This window comes from Oxyura jamaicensis, chromosome 18 (genome assembly GCF_011077185.1).
Source record: "Oxyura jamaicensis isolate SHBP4307 breed ruddy duck chromosome 18, BPBGC_Ojam_1.0, whole genome shotgun sequence".
NCBI classification, from domain to species: domain Eukaryota; kingdom Metazoa; phylum Chordata; class Aves; order Anseriformes; family Anatidae; genus Oxyura; species Oxyura jamaicensis.
This window is the reverse complement of record NC_048910.1, coordinates 8645094-8664162: the sequence shown is the minus strand read 5'-3', so window position 1 is coordinate 8664162 and position 19069 is coordinate 8645094. Positions and strand designations below refer to the sequence as shown.

Here is a 19069-nt window from a genome sequence, read left to right as displayed (position 1 = left end):
TTTGTTGTTTTCCTGGGACTTCTCTCATTTAAGAAACAACTTTACTGCCACCCGATTTTCTCATTGCAAATCTTCTCAGAAGGAAGGCGCCCTACGAGAGGCCCTTTGCCCCGGGAGGCAGCAAGCCCCCTGGCTGCGGATTCTCGGCCTCTCCGCGCCTCAAACCCGAGCTCGCCGGACCCCACCGCCGGCCTTGGGGGCGGCAGCAGGGCCGGGAGCAGGGCCGGGAGCGGGGCAGGGGCGGCCCCGGAAGGCGCGGGGCGGAGCGGGCGGAACTGGGGCCGGGCCGGGCTGTGCCGGGCCGGGCCGGGCTCAGCGCACGCGTGGGGTTCCCGCGCCGCAGCTGCCACCATGGCGGAGCGCATCGAGCAGCGGCTGGAGGACCGCATCCCGGAGCTGGAGCAGCTGGAGCGGGTCGGCCTCTTCACGCCCAAGGAGATCAGGTGGGGCCGCGGCCCGGCGAGCCGTGGGCAGCGCGGCGGCCGGGCTGCGGGGTGCTGATCGCCTCCTTCTTGCAGGGCTGTCCTCAGGAAGGCCTCGGCTCTGGAATACAAGATTCAGCGGAGAGCTCTTCGGAAGGAGGATTTTGTCAATTATATTCAGGTGGGCTATACTGGGTGGCACAGCCTGCTAGGTCGTGTAGATCCAGCCCTGTAAGGGGCTAGGAAGTTTTGTAGTTACCTGCGGTTCCCTTGAGGCCTCTTCTCCTTGGCTGCCAGTGTTCACTTGTAAATGATTTGTTAGGGCACGGGGTAATGGCTCTAAACTAAAAAGAGCAGGTTTAGATTGGATAGAAGGAAGAAATTATTTATTAAAAGGAAGATAAAGCACTCGAACAGGCTGCCCAGAGAAGCTGTGGATGCCCCATCCCTGGAAGTCTGCAGGGCTAGGCTGGATGGGGCTTTGGGCAGCCTGGTCTAGCAGATGGCATCATTGCCCATGGCAGGGGGGTTGGAACTAGGTGGTCTTTAAGGCAGGCCCCTTCCCACCCAAACCATTCCATGATTCTGTGATGATTCTATTAGTGCAGGCTCTTTAAAAGCACACCTGAGAATGAAGCATAGCCAGGAGTTGGCATCTGTTTGGGAGGTTTGGGATGAGAGAGACTTCTTTTGTGTCATGACTCTTTTCCAGAGGTGCTTTTCTCTCCAGGGATGCAGAGATCACAGTCCCCTGATGTGCTGTGCATATTGTCTATATATGTAAAACATCTTCTGTAGTTTCAGGAATTTGGATTGTGCATTACAATTCTAGGAATGAGCGGGTTGCCAACAGCTCATTTGTGGAATATAATGCATAATAAAATTGTTTAAATTTACTTTTAGACAGCCTTAGTGGTCTGACCACAAAATTGTTGCTTCTGTTTTCCTGGATGCAATTCTTATTGTCTGTGTGACTAGCTATAAAGTACTTTATTTGGATTTTTTTTCCTTTACTATTACGTATCTTTTAATTTGCTTTTAAATACTTATTTTTCTCCCCACTCTAGTATGAAATTAACCTGCTGGAACTGATCAAGAAAAGAAGAGCAGTAAGTTTGTCAGTTACTTAGAATGCAAAATGCTATGCAGCGAATTTTCTAGTGCAATAAAAGAATACTTTTTTCTTCTAGCGCATTGGATATTCATTTAAGAAGGAAGAAATTGAGAGCTCTATTGTGCATAGGGTCCATAGCCTCTTCAAACGTGCCACAGGAAAATGGAAAGTAAGTTTATTTCTTTCATTTATAGTGACAGGTTGAAAAATACCCTTTTGGAACGTCATGATGTAAAAAATGAATCTAAATATCACTGCCACCAAACTTTTTCAGTAATACAGAGGAGCGTAATAGGAATAACTAAGCAGAAGTTTGGTCTTACAGTTAGCAGTGTCCTAGAAGTAGATCATTCACATCAAACATTTTTTGTACGCAAACAATATTTTGTATTTTCTTAGTCATTAGTCATCATCTGTCTTGAGCCATATATTGCTGTGTGAGTTTGGAATTATTGAAGGAATTATTACAGTGAGTTCTCTGTTGAGTTCAGCAAAGGGTGTATATTGAGATGGAAGGTTGGTTTTCTGCAGATGTTTTGCAGGAATTTTAAAATCTAGAAAAAAAAGTGAATTTGGGATTCAAAATTAGTTCTCTCTGCATGCCAAGTAGTTGTACCAAGTGCATATTGTTTGCTTTTCAATATGAAAAAGTGATTTTGTACTTGCTTGTAAAGTTGATGCTCTCTCCCTTGCATTTCCACCAGGATGATGTTCAGCTTTGGCTGTCACATGTTGCGTTTTGCAAGCAGTGGGTGAGTTTTCAAAATGCTTATCTTACTGATTCAAGATATTGGATTATTGGTCAGTCAGGCATCTGGAGCTTGTGTTACAAGATAAAACATAACTACAAAACTACTCTTTTTTTTTTTTTTTCAGAATGCAAAGCATCAGCTTAGCAAGGTGTTTTCTACCATGTTGGCCATTCATTCCAATAAACCAGGTAAATAAAGCAGTGGCGAGTGCTGTGCAAATGACTCAGTATAGGCTGTATAGCATTTGTTTCAAGTTTTCATAGATTTCAGTTCAAGCTATTGGGGTAAAAGTTTCTATTCTCTTTTCTTTGCCTTGTTGCTACATCAGAGAAAAGGCCTCTGGTAGAGGTTGTGCTGAACAATCAAAAGGTGATGTGCAGTGGGAGTCCATGTGCTTTGAATAACAGTTCCCCAGGTAGATTGGGGTTTTGGTAGGTGTTTCAGAGGCACTTGTTGAATACTTGTGGCTGCTTTTTAGGACTGAAGACATCACCATCCATCATTGAATCTGTAGCTATGCTAGATTAATCTTCCTGGATCTGCTTAGCTTTTAGTCATATTTAACTTGGTCTTAACATGAGAGATCATCAATCCTATTCCATAGTTAAGCTCATGCATAAGGGGTAGGTACACTGAAGAAAAACAACTTGAACATCCTGGATAATAGCTTCAAAATGGGTTATTGTGACCAGCCACTTGCTAATGCATTAAAACGAATTAATTCATATCTTCTGTTGCAGCACTGTGGATTATGGCAGCAAAATGGGAAATGGAGACACGACTTTCATCAGAAAGTGCAAGGCACTTGTTCCTTCGTGCTTTGCGCTTCCATCCAGAGTGTCCAAAACTTTATCAAGAGGTGAATTCGTGATTTTCTTCTATGAGAAGTTATTTGATTAGTTGAAGCAAATCGTCCATCAAATTTCTCGTATCAGTCTGGTGAAAACCTTTTCCACCAGTGGGGGGAATGTTGTGAAAAAGATTTAAAAAATAGATTAAAAATACTTTGTATTGGTAACATGCATCTTTTTTTGGTTTTGTTTCAGCAAATCTTGTATTTATGTTTGCAAATTGAGGATTTTGTATTAAATTTGGCATCCGTAGTGTTTGGTAGGGAGCATGCTTTTCTGTGAGGGCAAGTTAAGGTTTAAAGAATGACTAGAAAATTGGAATTTCGGAATGTGTGAAATGTCTGAGTACATACAGCAGATGGCTATAGGCACAAATCTTTAAAAAGCAAGGCTCTCAAACACGTGTGGGATATTGGCAAGACCTGATTTATAGCTTCTCAGACAGAGCTTGTTTTTCTTCATGTTTGCGGACTTAATGTATTTTATGCTTTATCCACCATGTCTCCATACCCACCATCTTTTAACTTTATTCTCTTTCTTGCAGTATTTCAGAATGGAGCTGATGAATGCTGAGAAACAGAGGAAGGAAAAGAAAGCATTTGAACAAGCAAAGATGGACTTGGTAGGTCCCCTAAACTTGAGATACTGTCTGCTTACATATCACACATTGGAAAGTGTAGTTTCATGAGATCTATATTAACAGTTCGTTTAAGGACAGCTTAGGGAAAGTTTATGTTCATGCCCTGTGCCTACGTTAAACTTTTCGAGTGTTGGTTGATGCTCAGCTCAAATACTTTATACTTTGTTTTTTCTTTACATTTGTAAAGTCTTTTGTTATATCCCCCAGTTTGAAAGTTAGTAGCCAGTTCTGGAAAGGAATATTTAAAGTGATTTATTATTATTATTATTTTTAAAGTAATTTTTTTTTCTCTTATTTCATTATGGTTGGTTTGGGCAAACTAGATTAAGATGGATTTAGGTGAAGATAAAAATTAATATATTTTTCTGATATTTTTCCATGTTTGCAAAAATGGTAGCTGAGGAAGGAAAACAGTTTTTTCAACAATGTTATGCTTGATATTGCAGGGGGAATTCAATTATTCTGAAGAGATCCTTAATGGGGAGCTGGCTCGCATAATCTACAGGGATGCTGCTCAGAAAATTAAAGGTGATTTAACATTTCTTGTACTAAGGAAAATGTCACTTCTCCAGTTGATAATATAAATTGTTTAGTTCCAGTATACACACAAATATAAATTTTCAAATATAACATCTTTTTCGGGATGTCCAGATAATGCCAAACTATAAAAGAACTGAAGTAATTTGTTCTGATTTCACAACTGTTCTGCACGCTGACACCTCTTCCAGTACAACAGCTTTTGGACTGAAGTGGCATAGGTTCTGGGCTTACAGTCTCAAAACTTGTTTGTTTAAAAGTATGAAGGGAAGATAGTTTAGAATTATTTCGAAAGTTTAGGTTTTTTGGTTTATTTCTTTTTTTACTGAACACTAGATCACAACTAACCAGTTAGCACTAGTGACAAGGAAGAAAGAATTCAAACTAATAATAAAACAGGTTAGGTGATTCTAAACTAACCAAGCTTAGGAAAATTCACCCATTTTATTAAGAGAATTGGCTGAAATAGCTGTAAATTAGTATCAGGTATCTTTGAGAAACCATGACAGATGAAGATGTTTTAGAAGGCAACAGGCATAATATAATAATGGTATTCAAAAGTAAAGGGGGAAAAGAGGATATTAGAGGAAACTAGAGAAAGAGTTGGCTTAATTTAAATTCCTGGAGAAATAGTGGAATAAATAGGCATATAAATGATTTGTAAACACCTAAAAATAAAGTGGTGAGTAATGATTGATAGGGATTTGCTGTGAAGTCATAGGTCAAGTCATGTTATCTGGCATTCTCAGAGATAAGTTAGCAAGATACAAGGTGGATGGCATGTACTGTGTGCAGTTTTGGAGAGGCTTGTCCCACGTGTGCAGCCGTTCTGTGTTTTCGTGGAAGAACTGAATGAAGGAGTAGAGGAGGTGCTGATAAGCAAGTGGAACCAAGCTGGAAGGATCTGTTGGCGTGTCAGAGGACAGGACTAGTTTATCACCTTGGAGTCTGGAGTGTCCTGCCTCTCGTGACCTCTTTTTGTCACTAGCTAATATGAAATCAAAGAAGAATACAGTCAGGCAATTAACATAGTAACATATGGCTTACCATATGGCTTGACTACTGAGACTTGCAGAAAAGAGTATCTATCCAAAGACTTAAATGGTATCTGTGCCTTGAAAAAAGCTTACAGGGATACAAAAATACAAAGTATGTAATGGGATGTAATATTCTACTTGGTACCATTTTTCCCCTCTTGATTTGTAGGTGTTGAGTTCCATCTGGCTGTGCTTTCTATTGCAAAGCTCTTTGATTTTACCCAAGATTTGCAAAAAGAAATTCTTGAAAGGTGAGATTTTTTAAATTTATTATTATATATGCACGCTCTTATACTTCCCTAATTTATAGTGGGTTGAGAGGTTAATGACTAAAGGCTGTTCCTCTAGGGAAGTAAAAATCTAAGGTGTAAGGTGTATCTGAAATACTTTCAGAAGAGCAAAGTGTCTGAGGCATGCATACTCTTCACAAAAAGATGCTTGTATCTGACTTCAGGATAGGCTTTGAAAACCTGCTAAGAAAAATGTAGATGAAGTATAGTTGTTGTCACTGAATTATTCCAACAGTTGTTTCCCTAACTTAGGTGTAGGAACCATGGAATTTCTGGTTTACTTTGTGGTTCTATATCTGTGGCTTCCCCAGTTGTTCTTCTCTCAAAAGAAAGGTGTCTGGAAATGTGCCAGTCTAGTTCATGCTATTATTGGAGAATATCTATATTAAAACAAACATTTTTTCTTGTTGAAAGGTAAAATTTTTCTAACATTTGATTGTTTAGGAATTGAGTACATTTCTATACCTGATACCAACACAACAACCCTTTTAAAGGTACTTGTACAAGAACATTGGTAGTACAGGGGTGTTATAGACGTGGTTTGTTAGTTTGCAGACCAAATATGCTGATGATCCTCTTACGTGGGACTACATGGCCCGTCGAGAGCTGGATCTGGGGTCCCTGAAGTCCACAGAACCCACAACAAAACAGATGAAAGTATCCGAAATGACCCAGAGGGAGGAACGGTGCTGTGCAGTCTTTGAAGAGGCTGTGACAGCTGTCCCCACAGGTGAAATACTCTGCTTGCATTTTAACATCTGTTTTCCTGGTATTTTAGCATACTGCATACTGTGAAAGCTTTAAAGTAGTTGTTGGCAGGCTCTACCATACCTTGGAGGATGCAGGCAGCTTTTAGATGCAGTTCAAGATCCATTTGGGGGATCTATTTTACGTGTTATTCAGGTTATTTTCAAATGCATCTATGGTCTTGAAAGAATTGCTTAACAAAGTGTTTTTTGTTGCTTACTTGTAACATTAATGTGACTTAAACGATTAAGAGAATAGAAGCCCACATCTAGACAGATGCACAAAGCTTTGGGAATCATAAATAAAGTTTCCTGAATAAAGGAAGCCTGCAGATGAACTGAAGTTTGTTGTTGGTTAGCTGTGAGTAAGCAATGCTTTTGAGTTGCCAGTGGAGTGGATATCCAACTTCATCATCAGTCATCGTCCTTATTCTTAGAAAAGTCTGTCAGGATACTGGAGTGGAGTAGACTCAAACTTGCTGCTAATTTAGCCTTTGGGGTCAGACAAAGAATTTTCTCAGCTGCCTGTGAGTGTTGTCACTCCTGCAGGCCCATTGAAAACTACAAGCAAAGGGTGCATTGAACATTAATTGTGTCAGCATTTGCAGGAGCCTCAGGTGAACTAAGAGCTTGATGATGTTTAGAAAGAACTAGTGACTGCAGCTTATACTGGGAAGTCATTTTTAAACATTAATGTTATAAATGCAGGGCTTCTTGTACAGTGTAACATTAAAAAAAAAAAAAAAAAAAAGTTGGCATTAGCACTTAGTGCTTGGATTCTCTCTGTTCTTTACCTTAAAGATAAATATTTGTGTTTACTGTTGTGATTCAATGAAGCGTGATACTATGCCTTTCATTCTACAGAGGACATGTGGAAATGCTACATCACTTTTTGCTTAGAGAGATGTAACAGGAAAACCAACAGTGAAGAATTAAAGCAAAAGGTAAAAAGGTCATTAGGAAATCATAGTAACAAGACTATTTTACTGACCTCTGTAATCTTTCAGACAAGGAGTAAGTGTATTTGAATGTTTTATCAGAAATAGTGACAAGTGGCTCTCATTAAAAATAATTTAGTCTCCATCTGACGGAGCAGATTTTACTGTTGAGCTTACATGTGGCCTGCCTGAACATGAATACATCACGCATAAACCAGGCTTGTCAGTAAAGTACTGCAAGCTCCTTGGATGGAAGTTGCTAAGAGTGCAAACAAGTAATCATCCTTTGTGGTTTGGTTACCTTTTAATACAGTAAAAGAACATTGCTCCATTTTTCTTTTGCTCCTTAAAGAGGGAGGTGTAATTCAAATGCTCAGATTCCACCTTTATCTTGTAATGTATATGGGCACATAAAGCATTAGATGCATAACTTTTATTGAATTTTACTGATGTTTTGATAAACAAATCCTCTGGCCTTCTGGTAATGCTGGGATCTTGTATATAAGGAATAATTTTTTATCTTTTGTTCTCTGTTCTAGAGACTGGAGAGGACACTAAGTGTGTTCAGCAAAGCACACGAGTCCAGTTTGTTGCCAGAATCTCTCTATAAGCAGTGGGTAAGAGTTGATACAGAGAATAGACTGAGAGACTGTCCTGAATTGATGCATGCCTAAAACTGCCATTTCGTAGCTAGCAAAGTGGGCAATATTGTGTGCAAGGCTTTGCTTTTAACAAAATACTAGTAGTCTCTTGTGGTGATCAGCTGCATCTGCTATTTATTTAAATTTCTTTTTTTTTTTTTAGCTTCAACTCTTACTGGAGTCCAACCTTTCTGAGAAGGCTACAGAGGTGGCAGAAGCTGCAACTAAGCGCTTCAGCCTGTCAGCAGAAATGTGGCAGATGAGGCTGCAGGTGTTGATCCAACTGAAGAATGACAATGTGACCCAGTGTTTTGAAGAAGCCTTTAAGCACTTGAAATCTAAGGTCTGTGCTGCTTTTATGGACTTGCATTCATTAAGTCTTGAGCAGGAAACCTCTGACACTTATTTGAAGCATTTTTTTCCTTCACAAGGCAGACACAGCCCCTAACAGCTTTTGAAGCCAAAAGTAAGAGCTTAACATTTCACACGCACATTGCGTTCAGGAATTGTAGGGGTTGGAAGGGACCTCAGGAGATCATCGGGTCCAACCCTCCTGCCAAAGCAGGTTCCCTAGAGAGTTCTTAAAACAGCTGTGATGTAGAACCTGGTAGATGTGTTGCTATCTGCTATTCTAATCATTTGATTTCTCTGCTTACCTTGTAGGGCACTTTGCCATTATGGGTCCTCTGGGTGGAATGGAGTGAAGGCACAAATAGCAAGCAAGACACGGAAGCTCTCTACCAGGTACGAAGCTAATAGAAATCTTTTTATGACCATGTGAAAGTAAACAGGAACTGTGTATGGATGGAGCATTTAACAAATGCTTTATGCTGTAGTTCCTTCATGGATTTGTTGATATCAAAGCATTTCAAGTAAAACTGTTACCAAGAGTCAGCTGATTGTGAGTTCATAAGCACAAATGTCATCCCCGTGCTTCAAAGACATCTAGATGTTTGTAAGCACAACTATTGATGGGCTTTTACTTCACGGTCTGGAATTTTTACAGTATTTTCAGATGTCTGTCTGAACACAAAAATTAGCATTTTCCAATCTGTGTGAAAATGTCAGCCTTGTTGCAGAAGACTCGAGAACAAAACAGAGACTTGAATCCCACTGTAAATTTTCTAAATCGCTGAGGGCAAAACATTTGTTATTTGCCTGGCATTTTTTTTTTTCTATTTACAACATAACACTTCCAGTGGAAGCTTCAGTTGTTTGCAGATTATCGTAAAACCCTCTGCATGAAGGATGATAGGGGAATGCTAAATGCCAGCTATGTGGATTATGGAAAGTGAAATGTATTTTAGATTACAACTAATATTCTAGTTTGAAAAATAATGATTGTTTTATATAATACTGTTTTTAGACGTCATTCAGGGTGCTTTTGTCAGTACTTTGTCTCATGAGATCTGCTGTATGTCAGATATCTAATTAGAGAAAGGGTACTGTTTGGTTTCTTCTTCCTTGTTGCCTTTTAATTGTAGTTGGTTCTCTTACTCTTTAACTTGCAGAGATCCTTGCATGCCACAGCTCCTGCTGAATCTGTGACTATGAAAGAAAAATATCTTGACTGGGCTTATAGGAATGGTGGTTATAAGAAAGTAAAAAGAGTCTTTACCAGGTGACAAGAACTTTAAATATTATTATTCTAGGGCAAATTGTAAAAGGCATAAAGTTTAAAGTTATTTCTGTTTTTACTTTAGCCTACATGAAAATCGTCCACTTTCACTTGACTTCTTCAAGAAGATGATTCAAATCGAAAAGGAGCAAGTAAGCTGATGAAGATCCAACTAGTGTCTTGTATTTGTAAAATACACTTCTAACTTTGATATGAAATTAAGGGCTTATGAGTAGTGTCATTAGTTTGTAATCGGTTCATATTTGTCTTCCAAAGTTGATTCATAGCATATAATGCAAAACCAAGTTCCATGGTAACTAATTTTTGGCAATGTGTGGGTATGTATAATTACTATGACTCTTTTACTTTGTAAGAATCTAATCAAGCTGCAGATTCACTTATGTACGAAATAAACGGTCTTTTAATACCTTCCTTTGTTAGGAATCCTGCAAAATGCTTAATCTGAGAGAATACTACGAACGTGCCTTGAGAGAGTTTGGTTCAACGGATTCTGGTAAGGGATTTTTGTCTTTTCAATTCAGTGCTGCCTGCTTTATTTCTGTCTGTTTGAACAAAAGTAGTTGTTTGTTCTGTCCTTGTGATTACTGTCATGCAGGGTAGAGTTTAGTTCTTTTGTGCCATTAAGTGTGTGACACACTGCAGCAACACTACACTTGCAGTCCAGGGCCTTTGTTTAAGGTAGTCTAGCTTTAGCAGAACTACTAGCAAATAATAGTTTTTAACAGTGGCCTGGAATAAGAGATGCACATCACCTTTAATTTACATTTGTGAAAAGTGTGGAGCCATGTTTTTATAATCAAGATTTTTGCAGTATGCCTTTTTAGAAAGTACAGAGATCCATTTCCCTGATGCTATAGGAAGCTGCTGCTAAAGGGTTGTGCTATTTCAGTTCCACATGGGAGCAGAACCCAGACTTTTGGACTGCAAGAGACTGAGGGGGAGAGGTTTGACAAACCTCACTACATTAAGATCAAGAACACTTATAAAAAGAGCATTTCTTGGTTAGGTTTAGTATGTTCGTTAAATAATATCAAATCAAAATTTAACAAGAACTTTTTTTTCTTTTTAAGATCTCTGGCTGGATTATATCAAAGAGGAACTAAGTCATCCCCAAGGCAAACCAGAAAACTGTGGGAGTATTCACTGGCGAGCTGTGAAGATGTTGCAGGGAGATCAAGTGGAAGACTTCATTTCCAAATACACTTTATTGCAAACTGGACATTTATGAAAAACTAAAAATAGTTACAATGTAACATTGTGGATTCTTTTTAAACTTTTATACAAAGGTAAATATGTTTCTGGGTCATATTAAAGTGTGTCTTTTTTTTTTTTTTAACTTTCTTGCATATGTGGAAAAAAAGCATCTGCCCCACTGCAGCTGTTACTAGTGTTTCATCTTAGTGCACATTTGGAGAAAGTAGAGGAGTCTGTGAGCACGTTATTTGAGAATTCTAAGAGATTTCTTCCTGCCCAGTCATTGAGATGGAATAATCTTAATGCATCAGCTTTTACACTCTGGAAAGCTAATACTACAACACACAAATGCCAAAACAAAACAACAGCAACAACAACAACAAAAAACAAAAACTACAAAAAAAACACCCTACATCTGTGAGTGGTTTTCCTATCTTATCAAAGTTGAGTAATGGAACACTGGAGAAATCTGTAAAATGGTGGTATTTGTTTATTGTTTCTTAACCTTGAAGTCATCTGTAATCTTCATTCAACCACCAAACAACTTCTGCAAACACCTTGAATTAGTGTTTGCATCTTATGTCGTAATTCTGAGTGTGACTCTGAAATGTGAAGGTGAGCTGAGAATCTGTCAACAATGTTCCTGATGTGATAGCAGTGAGTTCTGAACTATACACTTCAACCTTCTGTCCTCAAACCCTGAAAAACTGGCTAACGATTTTTGAGACACTGCTGTCCGTGGCTATTTGCAGAACTACATTTTCTGGTATCACACTTGTTAAATCAACATAAATGCTATCACTGGGCCATTAGCTCATCCTGTAGAGGATTTCTAGGGAAAGTATAGGAGTATGCAGCAATAGTTCCTTCTCTAGTAGCAGAGAAAGAAGTTCTGTATCACGTACTCAAAAAAATACGGCCAGCAGTGGTCTCTGTGTGTAAATAAGGCGTGTAACGCTGTGAGGCAGGTGGGCGCTGAGTGGCGAGGAGGGAGAAGCGGTCGTGTCCCGCTGCTCGCTGGTGCTCTTGGCTGTCCCGGCGCCACCTCACTGCCAGACCTCGCTCTTCGCTCTCCAGACTTCGTGGCAGCCGCCGTTTACGACCAGCGGGTCCCGAGGCACGGCTGAAGCCCGGCCGTCCTTCCCGGGGCACCGCGCACCTCACAGCGCGCTGAGGGGACGGGCAGGGCGGGAAGGCGCCAGGGCGGCGCCGCCGTCTCCTCAGGGTCGCGGCTGCGCGTCCGGACGCCGCCTCAGCGCCGCCTCGGCGGGTGTGAGGGGGCTCCGGCGGGGCGGGCGGGCTGGTTCGCTTCTCCCGGCGGTGAAGGGGGCCGCTGCTGTGGTGCTGCCCAAAGAACGCGGCGCTCTGCCCGCCTCGGCCCCTCTCAGGCCGCTCCTGGCAGCCGGCGCGGCCCCAGGTGTGTGTGAGCAGCTGGGAGCCCAACTTGCCGTACCACAGCACCGTGTGGGGGGTGCTCGCCGAGGAGTTTGTCTCTTGTAATGCCCCGGTGAGGGTAGCTCACCTTGCTTTCCTCGTAGGGGCCCTCAAGTCACGTCCTCCATCTTTCAGGAGTTACTCAGGGCTGCTGGAAGGTCTGGTCCTCGGCTGTGTCCTCAGCAGGGCGGCTCCCACAAGGTGTTTGGACAGTAGTTTGTAGTCTTTGTGCTTATATTTCTTTTTGTCTTCTTCACCTTTGTTAGCAGCTTTCACTATCTGCTGCTGTTCCCCAACTGGTATGTTTTGGGTCAGTTTTGGGCCCTGTTCCCCAAATTGAGAGTGGCAGCAGGATTACTGCTGTGACTGAGGAGACTAGCGGCTCTGTGGTGGCTGCCAGGTGTGACTGATGGCAGCAGCAGAAAAATCCACCCCTGGCAGATCTGCTTTCTGAAATCAAAGCCTGTCTGGTTTAAAACCTCTCTTTCATCAAGGGAACAAACAGGTCATGCCCAAGGGCTCCAGAGCACTCAACTATGGTAGCGGTTGCGTGAGCCTCACTGGAGGAATTGGTGAGAGGCAACCGAATTCTTTAAAACTTTTTTGTAGGTGATGGCTGCCTCCCTTGAGTGCACAACCTTTGAGGAGGAGCGACTTCCTGACAAGAGGGAAACTATGAACTGGAAGCCCAGAAAAGTTAAGCCTATAATACTGGGACAAACCAAAGCAGATGGTAAGTAATGGAAATCTGCTCGAGGAAAGATACTTAAAACCTTTCTGTGATACATGGGAAATTCCTGTTGAGTTACTTTGCTAAACTATTTTTGTGTAGATATTTGTGCGTGCACATGAACGAGAGTGTTTAATCAATAGTACAAAATATATATATATCTTTGGTAAGCCAAAGTTACAGTGTTTCAACATAATTAAAAAAAAATAAATATCTAGATATTAATATGGTGAAGAAGGTCTTCTGGTTCCTCTGCCCTGGTTTAAAGAATAATGTTTCAACAAGAGTTTATGGAAAATCTTTACTTCAGCTAATGTTGTGACATATGCGTGTTTCTGACATTCCCAAGCATCTGAAACCTAAAGAAGCACTTGAAATAGCATCTATTGTAATTACACCATTAGTTAAAAAGCACATTCACACACCTGGCCAAATTATTCCATCTTAAGCCTTTAATTGTTCATATTTAATTCCTAAATATCTCTGTTGGCTTTCCTTTTTTTTTTTTTTTAGAATGTTCGCGGAAGAATATTCCACGTGTTCTTGACAGTGGCTCTGAAGAAAGTGAATTCTCTGATATCTCTGCCTATGAAGATGATGTCAGTCGATCTCCTGTTGACTGTCATTATGTACAGCCTGACCTAGAAGACCTGGATGGTGAAATCTCAAATATGCTTGAGAATGTTACTTCTCCTGAGCAGCAAACTGCTTCGGTGTATGAGGTGGAGGACTGGGATAAAGAATTGGAGGAGTCTGAAAGTAATCCTTATGGTGAGTACAAATTTACTTGTGCTTCATTTGAGCATGTGGAGGTAGGTGCTGTGTAGGAAAATGTATTTAAATAACTCCATGTTCTTTTCTTTTGAATCATTTGATATTTCCATTTACCTCATGCATTTGTAATGCTTAATTTTGTTGCTAAATACAGGAGTTATAGGCAATGTTGTCAAGTTCACATGCAAATCTTGCTTGAGCAATTAAATTCTTAAGCAGTGAAATGATAAGAAGAATTGTGTATGTGTATCGAGTTTCTCTGGAGAAGTTGGCCCTCTATTATAATGCATCTTTGTTATTCTGAATCAGAAGAGAGAAGTTGAGGAACTCTCCTTCCCTCCAAGCATCCAGCCATAATGTCCGTCAAGAGCATGGGCTTTTTGGGTGTGGAGCGGTGCAAGCACTCAGTCACCGTTCTGAATATGGTTTGTTGTTGCTTTTGCTGTAGGTGTTTTCTGTGTTGGGTGGTGTTTTTTTTTTTTTTTTTTTTTTTTTGCTTCTTCGTTATTTTTTGAGTTGAGGGTGTTTTTCTTTATTATTTTACTTTGAAGCTTGATTCTCTGAAGTCTTTGTGCACGTAATTGACAATGTCCCTATCAGTCCCACAGACAAATGTGCAATAGATTGAAGCACTTCCATCCACATCTTTAGAGCCATATTAATTCTCTGGTTTGTAATCTGTTTTACAGTGACTCATGTATTGAACTGAGACACTCAGGCCAGGCTGTATGTTGGGATAAAACAACTGGATGGTGTTTAGCCAACAGTGAGCGATAACCTGCTGTGTCTTTGTGGACACAGAATAGAACCATTTCCATTTTCTTCTCATTATTGTGAATGAATTTATTGGAATTAAATACACACAGTTCTTTCTTTGTATAGGAAATACCAATTCTCTGTTTATTTTAATTCCATAAATGGCTGTTGTATTCCAGTTCCATAGGTTGATAACAGAATGAACTGGGAAAGTTTTTGCAGCCTTCTATAAAATCATTCTGATTTTAAAGAGGGAATACAGTAGTAGCTTTTCATACTAGGTAATCTGAGAAAAAGACTGATTCTTTTATGGGTGCTAATTCCTTTTTGTATGTTTCCCTCTTTCATTCTGGACTGTCTTAAATCTTGTCTGTTCAACTTTATGGAATGTTTTGATTTTTTTTTATTATATATCTTTTATTGGAACTATCACAAGTTTTCATCTGTTCCTGCGTTCAGTTAAGTCATCCTGACCTGTAGCTTATGCTCTTCAAATACTCACAAATTTCACTGAAGGAAGCTGTGATTATGGGACTCGAGTGCTTGCAACACTGAATATGAGTGCCTGAGTTGTTGGCTACTACAAATCAAAAACATGCTTGGTTTATCATTTTATGGGATTTTAACTTCATTGAATGCAAGCGTTTTTAAAGTTTGTCCTGCAGTGCTACTGGAAAACTGGCCAGTGGATGTACTGGCCTTTCAGTGTCTGCTCTCTAGTAATCTTTTGCTTATGTAAAAGGATTTTGCTCTATTTTTGTGCTAGGCTGGTTAAATAAACGGTTTATTAGGCTTAATTCTAGGTTAGTTAAAATGCTGTTCAGAGGTAGCTTTTATAGAACCCCGCCCTTCTGTTTCTGTCCAGTGACCCAGTCTTAAAAGGGCTCGGAGGTATCCTAATTTGGGACGTGGTTGTGGAGAAAGGGGGAAATAAGGGAAATGGCTTCATGAACCTTTTGTGCCTGGAGAGAAGAGAACTGCATACGTTTTAAGAGCTGGTGTTAGATGTTCTGAAGTCAGGTATATTGTTGAGCTTTTCAGAAAACTATTTTGTCTCTGTGGCAGGAACCTTCATTAAAATGAAGATGTTGTCAAATTCAACTTTCTATTTGTTTGTTTTTAGGTTTAATTCATGAGTGCTGGCAGATCAGACTGAAATTCTTGACTGGAAAATGCTGTAGAAGTGCAAAAACAATCTGCTACATTATACCGCTAGTTTTCTAAATACCTTTCATGGTTTACGTCTTTTCTTTCATCTTCTTCAGATGCTGGTGATCTCTACTGCGGAAGCTTTCAGGAAAATAATCTTTTGGTCTCATACTCCTTGCAAGAGGAATCGTTGTACAACCCATGTTGTCACCATGCAGCTAGTCTTGCTTTTACACTGCCGGTTAGAATGACTGAGATTGGCCAGTTTGATGATGCTGATGAATGAGATCAGAACTAAGTACGGCTTCTGAGTTGGATTGTGTTCTTCACCAAGTTGTGTCAAGCCATTTGGCTTGCTTGCAGTTTTCTGCTTAAGGCCCGAAATGCCACGCCATCTCCGAAGTTTATCTTAGACTGTTTCTGAGGTATTCATTAAGCGACCACACCTGACCCCGGGAAACCAGCGTGCAGGTGCTAGCTGCACGCAGTCAGTGTGTTTCTGGACTACTTTCAGTTTGTATTGTATAGATCTAGGTTGTTGCTAATTAATTGTTTGGGAGGAAGTATTTAATTTCTAAACTTCAGCTTGGTTGCCAAGCTTTGCCAGCTTTGATGTGCTGATAGTTGTGTGTCTGGCTATGTAACTTGTTCTTTTCTTTCCTTTCTATTTGATGTTATCAAATTGGTTCAGATAGCTCTAAAAACTCTTCCTCCTTGCACCTTCTGTGTTGTAGTTTGTTATTCCATGTCTAATATTTGTGTTTGACAAAATCAGATGTGGCAAATACAATTTTTTTTTTTATGTATTTCAATATGAAGGAATTTGTAAAATGTATGTCACATTTGTAACATGTATGCAGACATATAGTTGGGATTTCTTTATCCAATAGGAATGCCGGGTGTTTGACTGTCTGCCAGGAAAGGTTTTTCCACATCAGACCTTCTTGCATACAGGCATATTATCTTCTAGGCTCACAGCTGTCTTTATAACATTGTCACATTACGTTAGATATGTAATGACAAAGAAAATATCATTATATAATCTTGGTGTGTCCTGCACACAGTAGTGAGGTAAAGTTCATGACAGATGTGGATATTTTTGCTGTTATTTGTGTTTTGACAAATGGGAACACAAAATTTTGTTTTGACGAATGGGAACACAAAATAACTCCCCAATGTCTCTAAGAGAATAGCTGGAATGAGAACCACATCCTCCTTGCCTTTGCTTTGGAATTAAAGGAAATGATCTCGAATGAAAAATATAAGTGGATTTGATGGCTGATGACTTAAGAAACAATAATCTTCTAATGTTCATGTTTCATTCATCACTTCTCTCTCAAGAACTTCTTGACGACTTTGACGCTGCCAGATATTGGATCACAGTACCTGTGCTTGTTTATTCTCAAGGAAGGAGTTAACACTGGAAGACTTATTTTTATTATTATTATTATTATTATTTTTTTAAATCATCCAATCTCTGAGACTAAAATAATTTCCATATTAGTTTGGAAGGACAAAGTGAATGAGACAGTGATATTTCCTTAATCTTCTTGAGAGCAGAGAAGTAAAAGAGCTTGGAAGAGACTTTTCTTTTGGTACACTGGAGTTCCTGGTTAAGTCTTGGTACGTAGCAAGCAACTGGAGTAAGGAACAGAAGCCTGCTGGTGGGATTGCAACAAAGAGGGCCTGTTCTTTTATTCCTGCATGATGGAGTGCTCTGAGGAGTAGTATTTCCATTGCAACTTACTTCGGCATGCATCCAGAGTGCATGCATACCCAGAAAGCACAGGCTAACACTGTTCTTTTCTTGCACACGAAGAAAGCCCTAACTCTGCTAAGGCACTGATGGGTTTTGTTATGTGGACTGCTGTGTATCAGAGAGAGAGGGGGGGAGCTGCTCCTTGAGTGGAGTCCTGTGTTAGAACATGCACTTTCCTCTGTAGAATAGAAGAGGGAATTGACTATGCCCAGCTTTTTAGGTTCGGATATGGCTTCTTTTTCTAACCTAGAAAATGGGAATAGAACTCTTGAGCCTGACTGTAGCTGACTCATCAACTGCTGACTTGCAGTTATAAATTCAATATTAATAAATATAAATTGACTGCTGATTAGTGAAGCAACAATACCAGTAAATTGTAAAGGTTGTTTGGAAAATAAACAGTTTATCTTGTGAGCCTGTTTATCACTTACCAAGCCTCAGCTGTAGATGGCAATGCTCAGTGCTACCCTGCAGAGGGCAGCAAAAAATGGTGTATCGTGTGTTTTCATCTGGTACGAAGTTTCACCAGCAAGTGTCAGATCCCTGGGCTGGATTTCTAACATGGATAGCTATTTAGATTTGGGTTCTGCATTGCCCGGTTGTTCCCCAGTGAGACTGATTCATGGCCCTGATTAGTTTCTCATTTTTTTATTTCACTCTGAAGTTATATTTACTAGACTGAAAATTTCTCCCATGGCTGAGAGAAGAACATCACTTGACTTTGGGCTTAATATATATTTTTTTACTGTGCTTGTGGGAGATGTCCCATCAGATTTAATAAAGATGAAACCAATGGAGTTCTGTGGAAGCAAAGCCACCTTCTTTAGAATTGTTTTAAAAGGAAAACAAAAAAGTCCTTATTAACATCGATTAGGTTAATTTTATTGCTGTATGATTCCAAAATTCCATCAGTCCAGAAGTCTCAATGGCATTTTCTATGCACTTTATAAATGGACTTTTACATCTCAAATCAAGGTGTGTTTTTTTTTTTTTTTTTTTTTTTTTGTTTGTTTGTTTTCAGCTAGTACCTTTAATTGCCATCAGCCTTGTCTGTCTGGACTGTAGTGTTATTTGAGGAGAAATTGTCATGCCAAGCTGTTTGTGTTTTAAATGATTGTAAACTTAAAAGATTTTTTTCAGTTTTCCTTTCAGGTTAAATCTGACACCACCCCTACCAGCCTCACAAAAAACAGCATGTGGGTTTTACAGCAGAGAAGCATTGCACTCTCTGGGGATATGTTGGCAAACCTAATTTCGTTCGTCTTGGCCGTGCTTGTTAGGGAAGGGGCTTAATGTAAGGTTTGATCTGAACACTCTCAGACTTCAGTGGGATTAGAAAACCAGATGCAGACTTCTCAGAAAGCATCTCCCTGGAAGGATATGAAACCAAACTCATGGATTCTAATGTTTCTACACTACATGGTATTTCAGATTCCATTGTGACTTTTGCACCGAGTCTGTTCTGTGTTGACACAAGCATGTCATTCTAGGCAAGAATACTTTGCAATTAAAACGAACATAAGGTAGCATATGAGCCAACAATTCAAGCCAAGAGTGTCAATCCTGCAGCCTGCTGAAATTTTTGGAGGGAAAAGCATCCTGCTGCAGGACCAACATCGTAAATATTTTATGCATGCAGGAAACACATTGGCAGTACATAACTCAG

The 19069-nt window shown here is 40.0% G+C and overlaps 2 protein-coding genes across 4 annotated transcripts; both read left to right on the top strand.

Annotated features, from left to right (window-relative positions):
• The first annotated feature begins 279 nt into the window (after positions 1 to 279).
• Positions 280 to 11174, top strand: UTP6 (UTP6 small subunit processome component). Its single transcript, XM_035342567.1, has 19 exons — positions 280 to 443; positions 519 to 603; positions 1490 to 1531; positions 1613 to 1705; positions 2241 to 2288; positions 2413 to 2476; positions 3029 to 3147; positions 3684 to 3761; positions 4226 to 4307; positions 5523 to 5604; positions 6192 to 6373; positions 7254 to 7333; positions 7867 to 7944; positions 8132 to 8311; positions 8632 to 8712; positions 9480 to 9589; positions 9672 to 9738; positions 10028 to 10100; positions 10678 to 11174. The coding sequence occupies exons 1-19, from the start codon at positions 352 to 354 to the stop codon at positions 10833 to 10835; spliced, it is 1794 nt and encodes a 597-aa protein (XP_035198458.1). The 5' UTR covers positions 280 to 351; the 3' UTR covers positions 10836 to 11174.
• A 421-nt stretch (positions 11175 to 11595) lies between these two features.
• COPRS (coordinator of PRMT5 and differentiation stimulator) lies at positions 11596 to 17064 on the top strand. Of its 3 annotated transcripts, none has more exons than XM_035342572.1 (4): positions 11596 to 12218; positions 12845 to 12968; positions 13479 to 13736; positions 15761 to 17064. In XM_035342572.1, exons 2-4 carry the CDS (start codon positions 12848 to 12850, stop codon positions 15928 to 15930), a joined length of 549 nt encoding a protein of 182 aa, XP_035198463.1. In that variant the 5' UTR covers positions 11596 to 12218; positions 12845 to 12847; the 3' UTR covers positions 15931 to 17064. The 3 variants fall into 3 exon arrangements, with proteins under 3 accessions (XP_035198463.1, XP_035198460.1, XP_035198459.1); XM_035342569.1 differs by having other exon boundaries at positions 11596 to 12297; XM_035342568.1 differs by having other exon boundaries at positions 11597 to 12436.
• The last annotated feature ends 2005 nt before the right edge of the window (positions 17065 to 19069 follow it).